This window comes from Nannospalax galili, unplaced genomic scaffold (assembly GCF_000622305.1).
Source record: "Nannospalax galili isolate Female #2095 unplaced genomic scaffold, S.galili_v1.0 scaffold763, whole genome shotgun sequence".
In the NCBI taxonomy this organism is placed as follows: Eukaryota; Metazoa; Chordata; class Mammalia; order Rodentia; family Spalacidae; genus Nannospalax; species Nannospalax galili.
This window is the reverse complement of record NW_008349451.1, coordinates 883,154-891,044: the sequence shown is the minus strand read 5'-3', so window position 1 is coordinate 891,044 and position 7,891 is coordinate 883,154. Positions and strand designations below refer to the sequence as shown.

The window sequence follows — 7,891 nt, the reverse complement described above, 5'->3', positions numbered from 1 at the left end:
TATTCAGCAAGGGGCATGGAAACAGACCCACCCACTGAGAAGGGGCACCATGAAACAGACAATAACCAGCCTATGCCTTTATGGAAAAGCAAGGGGCCTAACTCTGACTAGGCATGCTGTGGCCAAGAAGGCAGTTTTGAGCTGAATTTGGGGGGTGGGTGGTGATAGTGACATGGTCAGACTAGACTAGGGTTGAGGATTCAAACAATTAAGAAGAATCAATAGACTTGATTGGCTGATGGAAGGAAAGCTGTAAATCACATGATTGCTTTAGCTTATCCTATTGAGGAGCCTCCAAAATATCAATGTTACCAAGATTATTTTATACTGATGCCTCCAGTGAATTTCCATTTACTTCAGCAAAGGTCTCTTATATTAATCAGCAATTCCAACTGCAGGGAAAACAGCATTACAAAAATCAGTCTGAGTCCTCAGAAGAATTTGACAAATCCTTCTACAGTTTAAGATTTTTGCTGCATACTGCATTCCAAGTACACATACATACACAGACATGCACACACACATATATACACAACTACTTTCATGGAAAGGCACAGAGCACTTTTGTCTGGCTCTGTTTATTCTATCTTTTTATAATGTATGGAACAAATTCTCTAGTCTATTAGTTGAAGAGAATTATAGCCAGCATATGGGATGTATTATAGTCTGTACGTATGTAAATGTGATGTATTTATAAATACAGAGACTGTGTGCAGATGCATGTTTAAAGACAGCTTTGTGGGTGTTTTTAAAACAGGAGTTGCTAGTTTGCAAATCCTTGTTTCTGTTTTGCACATTACTTCTTCCATTTCTACCCGTCAGTGTACTTCAGTGTGATCACGGTCTCCCATGTGGCTTCAGCAGCTTCCTAACTAGCCATCTTTGTCCATGACTGCTGAATTTCACACCTAAAAGTGTCACTTGCCCAGTGATACTCTCTGAACACCAGCATTCTCTGTTTCCCTGTGACCTACCAAAGGAAGTTCAAACTCTGGGTCCAGTGCTGTGGCTTGGGCATGCCCTCCAAACCTCATGTGTTGGAAACTTGGTCAGGCCTTTGGGAAATGATTAGGATTAGACTGTGTCAGGAGAGTGAGACCTATATGGTAGCATACGTGGCTGTATAAGAAGTAGAAGGGAGAATCTTCAAAGCTTTCTCTGTCTCATTATGTGATGCCTTCCACCATGTTACAACACAGCAAGAACGCTTCACTAGATGCTGGCACCATTCAGCTGTCTGAATGATGAACCACATAAACTTCCATTCTTCGTAAATTACTCAATCTCAAATATTTTGTTGTAGGAACAGGAAATGGATTAAGACACCTAGCCTTCAACATCATTAGAATTTCGTACCCTGAAACCTTCCAAGAACCTTTGCTAGTCCTTCATGCTCTGGGTAAATTGAACTACTGTACTACCAGATACCTAAATGCACAGAGATCTTTTCAGTCAGCATAGACTTTTCCTTCTGTTTGGACTAAATACTGTGTTCTTTTTTCTTCTCCACCTGCCAAGTGAATCTCCTCTTCCTTCTGTATCTTTGCTGATACACTCAGCAGGAAGTGGCTGTGTCCTCCTCTGCACACCACATTCTTAGCATATACCTTTAATCCAACATAGATATTGGAGGGTATCTGTCTCCAGATGTTACTCTGTGCACTCTTTCATGATTTTCTGCCTTGCATATGCTGTGACTGTTCCACTCTCCTCCACTCCTGCTTAGACAACTCCTTGTATCAGTCCATGGTGCAAGCAAGAATAAACTTTCCTTACCCTTAAAGAATTTGCCCAAAAGGTTTGGGAACTCATAATCTAATTGGCTAGAAGATAAACAGAAATGAGGAACGAGGAGGATTGTGCCTAAGGAACAGAGGAGGACTGTGTCTAAAGAACACCACTTTGTTTCTTACATTCTAACACCACTGCATCTGGGTGTTGTTTTTACTATCATCCACATCTGATATATGTGAATTCTATGCATCCTTTCTTTGGCCCTCTAGACCAAATTCTACCTCCTGGCAGGGTGTCTGAGAGATAGAATCATATGTGCACACACTCCTTTCCAGGAAAGAAATAGAGCCTCTTTATCTCTGCCTTTCTTTGAAGGAGTCAAATCTCTAGTGACCCAACAGCCACACACAATAAAGAATTTCCATAAGAGAGTTAGTCAGGGTTACACTAAAAAAAGATAAGCATCATCCACAACTTCTTTCCACCCTTCCAATCATGATGCTGATATTGCTCCATCTAGGAGGCTGATGTGAATGTCTCTCTCCTTTCCTCCCAGAACATTCTGACATTTCTCTATGAAGCTTATGCTGTGTTCAAAATCAATATTAAAAAGCAAAATAAGGCCAGGCGTGGTGGCACACGCCTTTAGTCCCAGCAGAGGTGGGTGGATCTCTGTGAGTTCGAGGCCAGCCTGGTCTACATAGTCATATATGGGTTAGAATCGAGGCAACCAAGCATAATGTCTGGACAAAAAAAAAAAAAAAAAAAAAAAAAAAAAAAAAGCAAAATAAAGCTATTCAGTTAGGCTCACTGGCCAACGTGCTGCAGAAACTCGCCTGTCTTGGCATGCCCCTACCCCACCACCACTTCAGCCTTGGAGTTACAGATGCATGCCACTGTGCTTGGCTTTTACATGGGTGCTGGGGAATGGAACTTAGGTGTGGAGAGCCACAGCCTCCGCCGCCATTACAAGATGGCGCCGGTATCCGGACCTTCTTAATAGTAAACATCCTGCTGCACCCATAAGGGGCGTGCACAAGAGCCTGCTCTCCCTCGCCTCCTCCCGTGGCGTGATCTCCAGCAACCAATCCGCTTCTTATACGTCATAAATGGGACCTTTAGGGCATATATAAGCAACAGCTCTCCCACTTCTCGGCGTCTTCGGTCTTCATCCTTAGTATGCTATGTAAGAGGCTTATGAAATAAACTGCTGCAGAAGGATCCTGACTTGTCCTCCCGCGTCGTTCTTGCCGGCGAGACGGAAAGCGGTCGGGGACAGTTTTTCACTTCTCAGTTTCTCAAGCAAAACACACTTCATCAACCAAATGAAGTTTCCAACAACCATTGGGTTCTACAAGACCCTATCCAGATGCAAATTTTCCATAAGATGGCAAAATAAAGGCTTGGAGCCTTTGTAATTCTGCTTCTTACCCTATGCCTCCACGTGGGTTACTGTCAGGAAGTTATGGAGGAAGGGCAAATGGTTCTAGAGGATCTCCAGGACAGCCTATCAGAAACCGAATGAAGTGAAAGGATGGGAGCACGTGCAAAAGAAAATAGGGCCCAAAGTGAAAATGGACCTCCTGGTAAGCCAGAGGAAGGCAGGGGAGAGAGCACTGTCGAAAAGGACGGAGCAAGAAACCAAGTAACAGGTTTTAGACAGGGAAGAAATTTACCAAAGGGGTATTTATACCCCACAAGGGAACTTGCTGCTCTGCAGTTAGAAGAGAGCAGTTTAAGCCCAGAAGAAGAGATAGAATTAGAAGAACAAGCAGCAAATTATGAAGAAAATAGATACAGGCCACTGGAATATAAGAACCCAGTGCCCTATGTTCTGGGGCAAGGGGCTGCTACTGCCCCCCCACCTTATTCAATGCAGCCATCTTGCTCACTCCTTTCAAAAACTGTGAGGAGAAAGTTAGGCATGGCCTTCCCAGTCTTTGAAGCACCCATAGAAGGGCAAGAAGGCATGGGACGGATCTATGCACCTATAGACTATAATCAAATAAAAGAATTGGCTGAAGCAGTAAGAAAATATGGAGTGAATGCAAATTTTACTTTAGCACAGCTAGACAGACTGGCAAGAGATTCTATGATGCCTACTGACTGGCAAACTATTGCAAAGGCTATGCTTAATAGCATGGGCCAATTTTTAGAGTGGAAGGCGCTATGGTATGAGGCTGCACAAGAGCAAGCCCGAATCAATGCAGCCTCCTTAACCCCTGAACAACAACAATGGACATATGAAATGTTAACAGGACAAGGAAGATATGCAAATGAACAAAATACTTATGCCTGGGGAGCCTATCAACAGGTTTCCATGACGGCAATTAGAGCATGGAAAGCTTTAACTAAAAAGGGAGAAGGAGCAACCCAGCTAACCAAAATTATACAGGGCCCACAGGAATCATTTTCAGATTTTGTGGCCAGGATGACCGAGGCAGCAAACAGAATTTTTGGAGATTCAGAATCTGCAATGCCTCTTATTGAGCAATTAGTTTTTGAACAAGCAACACAAGAATGCCGTAATGCCATTGCCCCTCGAAAGGGTAAAGGATTACAAGATTGGTTAAGGGTATGTAGAGAGTTAGGGGGCCCATTATCTAATGCAGGGCTGGCGGCAGCTATAATGCATATTGCCAAAAATGCTCCTCAAGGAAGAGGCAAAGGACCTTGTTATCAATGTGGCAAAATGGGACATTTTAAAAAAGACTGCAAGAGTGCAGCCCCAAATAATCTTACAACTGAAATCTGCGCTAGATGCAGAAAAGGGGCACACAAGGCCGAGAACTGTAGATCTATAAGAGACATTGAGGGAAAACTTTTGGTTCCCCCAAGGCCTTGGAAGAGCCCAAAGCAAGAATTTAAGCCAAAAAACGAGATGAGGGGCCCTCGGTTCCAGGGCCCAGACAAATATGGAAACCCCGCCCAAACATGCCCATGGTCCAAAGCCCAATTGCAGCAGCGATTCGGGGACCGATTTCAGGAAATCATCTCCCCCACGGAGGAATGGGAAGATTGGACGTGTACGCCACCTCCAATGTCCTATTAGATTCAGATCAAGGACCCCAACCTGTTCCCGTGCAGGTCTTAATGGCCTCTACAAAAAGTTTACAAGGTCTTCTAATAGGATGTAGTAAGTTTTCAGGACAAGAGATAATTGTATTTCCAGGAGTTGTCCAGGGCCCAAAATTTCAGGTTCTATGCTCCAGTCCACAATGGCCTATAGAAATAAAGGAGGGAGATACCATTGCTCAATTAATACCCATATCTAATGAAGAAAGAAATGAGGCCAATCTAATAATGGATTTGGGCTCCAGACCAAAGATGACTTTGAGTATACAGGGAAAGAAATTTGAAGGCATACTAGATACAGGGGCAGACCAGAGTCTAATCTCCTCTCATTGGTGGCCTAAAACTTGGCCACTTAAGCAGTCCAGCCAAACCCTTCGAGGATTGGGATATAGTTCTAATCCCACAATAAGTGCACGGCCTCTTTTATGGAGAACGGACCAAGATAAGGAAGGAATGTTTACACCATATATATTGCCTTTGCCAACAAACTTATGGGGACGTGACGTTTTAGCTGATATGGGAATGAAATTATCAGATGAAAGTCAGGCAGAAACTAAGACCACATGCAAAATATCTACTGCCGAACAGATAATGAATACAATGGGATACCAAAAAGGAAAAGGATTAGGTAAAAACCTCCAAGGCAGCATAGAACCCTTAGAAGCAATCACCAATAGGGAGAAAAAGGGATTGGGTTTTTTCTAGGAGCCATTGAGGGTCCCAAACCCATACCTTGGAAATCGGAGGAGCCAGTATGGGTGCCTCAATGGCCATTATCCTCCGAAAAGCTAGAGGCTCTGAGATTATTAATACAGGAACAAATAATGCAAGGTCATCTTGAATCATCTACGTCACCTTGGAATACTCCTATTTTTGTAATAAAAAAGAAAACAGGGAAATGGAGATTCCTACAAGATTTAAGGGCAGTTAATGCACAAATGTTAATGTTAGGAACTGTGCAACATGGCCTTCCCATTATGTCAGCCGTACCAAAAGATTGGCCACTTTATATAATAGATATTCAAGATTGCTTCTTTTCCATTCCCCTGCATACCCAAGATAGAAAAAGATTTGCCTTTTCAATCCCAGCTGTAAATCATGCAGATCCTGATGAAAGATATCAATGGAAGGTGTTGCCACAAGGCATGATGAATAGTCCTACAATCTGTCAGTTATATGTACAAAGTATACTTAGTCCCATCAGAAGAGCCTTTCCTAATGCGGTCATACTTCATTATATGGATGATATCTTACTTAGCAGCCAAAATAGAAAAGAGCTTGAGGTTATGCTTAAGAATACTCTGCATAGACTAAAGAATAAAGGGCTATATGTTGCTCCAGAAAAAATACAGGGTTCCCATTATGGTTCCTTTTTAGGGTCAAGAATATACCCAAAATATATACAACCCCAGAAGCTAGAAATAAAAAGACAGAACCTGCTCACACTCAATGATTTTCAAAAACTTATGGGAGATATTAATTGGTTGAGACCATTTCTTAAAATACCTACTTCAGAGCTCAAGCCTCTGTTTGATATCTTAGAGGGAGATCCTAAGATAACTTCTCCCAGGAAACTAACCCCAGAAGCAATAAGAGCTTTGAGAAGAATAGAGATTGCATTAGAAACAGCGCAGTTACAACGAATTGAAGTAGCAAAGCCTTTTTATTTGGTAATTATACAAACAGAAAAACTCCCTACGGCAGTACTATGGCAAGAAGGACCCTTATTGTGGATACACCTTCAGGCCACACCTCAAAAAATCTTAGACTGGTACCCTGCAGCTATGGCCCGAATTATATTTAAAGGACTAAAGACTTCCATAGAATATTTTGGGGTATATCCCTCTATCATTTATCTTCCCTATACCAAACAACAATTAGAAGTTCTGGCTACAGCTTCAGATGATTGGGCTATATTGCATACTATCTACCCAGGTACCTTTGATAACCATTATCCAAAACACCCACTACTTCAGTTTATAAAAAGACACCCCATAATATTTCCAAAGATAAACTCCTCCATACCCATAGAAAGGGCTATAACCATCTACACAGATGGATCCAATAATGGACAAGGAGCCTATGTAATAGACTCCAAAATATATGTCAAATCATTTAAAGAAACTTCCCCCCAGAAGATAGAATGCCTCATAGTTCTAGAAGTTCTTGAAAAATACTTGGGCCCCCTTAATATCATTTCAGATTCCATTTATGTTGTAAATGCGGTCCAACTGTTGGAAACGGTGGGGATCATAAAACAAAGTTCAAGTATAGCAACTATATTTGAGGCCTTGCAACAGGCGATATGGTCCAGAAAGGCGCCATTTTATATTACCCATATTAGGGCTCATACGGGCCTCCCTGGACCTATGGCCCTTGGCAACGATTTGGCAGACAAAGCCACAAAAATCATGGCCTTGATAACTCTTAATTCGGTACAATTGGCTTCTCAATTTCATTCGAAGTTCCATGTGACCTCTGAGACCTTAAGAAGACGTTTTCAAATCTCTAGAAAACAAGCAAGAGAAATAGTTACCAATTGTAAAAATTGCTGTGTATTTCTGCCTACACCTCATGTTGGCATTAATCCCAGAGGCCTTGTTCCCTTGCAAATATGGCAAATGGATGTTACCCATATACCCTCCTTTGGAAAATTGCAGTTTGTCCATGTCTCAATAGACACCTGCTCAGGGATAATAACTGCAACCCCACTTGCAGGAGAGAAGACCTCTCATGTTATTCAACATTGTTTAGAGGCATGGAGTTCATGGGGTAAGCCAAAAATTTTAAAGACAGATAATGGTCCTGCTTATACTTCCAAGAAGTTTCAAGACTTCTGTTCACAAATGGATATAACTCATATAACAGGACTCCCCTACAATCCACAAGGACAAGGGATTATTGAACACGCTCATCGCACCCTAAAAAACTATATACAAAAGCAAAAAGGGGGTATGGAAGCAGTGCTTACTTCTACTCCCCGAGTAATAATATCTATGGCCCTATTTACTCTAAATTTTTTAAATTTAGATGATAATGGACAAACAGCTGCTGATAGACATTACAAAAAATATACCCAAAG

General features: G+C 42.0%; 1 protein-coding gene across 1 annotated transcript; it reads left to right on the top strand.

The window, feature by feature from the left end:
• The first annotated feature begins 3,409 nt into the window (after positions 1-3,409).
• LOC103744993 (igE-binding protein-like) lies at positions 3,410-6,893 on the top strand. The gene has a single exon (XM_008846869.3). It carries the CDS (start codon positions 3,608-3,610, stop codon positions 4,784-4,786), a length of 1,179 nt encoding a protein of 392 aa, XP_008845091.1. The 5' UTR covers positions 3,410-3,607; the 3' UTR covers positions 4,787-6,893.
• The last annotated feature ends 998 nt before the right edge of the window (positions 6,894-7,891 follow it).

Coding starts and splice junctions, on each gene's coding strand:
- LOC103744993 (XM_008846869.3), top strand. CDS start 3,608: ATGCAGCCATCTTGCTCACTCCTTTCAAAAACTGTGAGGAGAAAGTTA.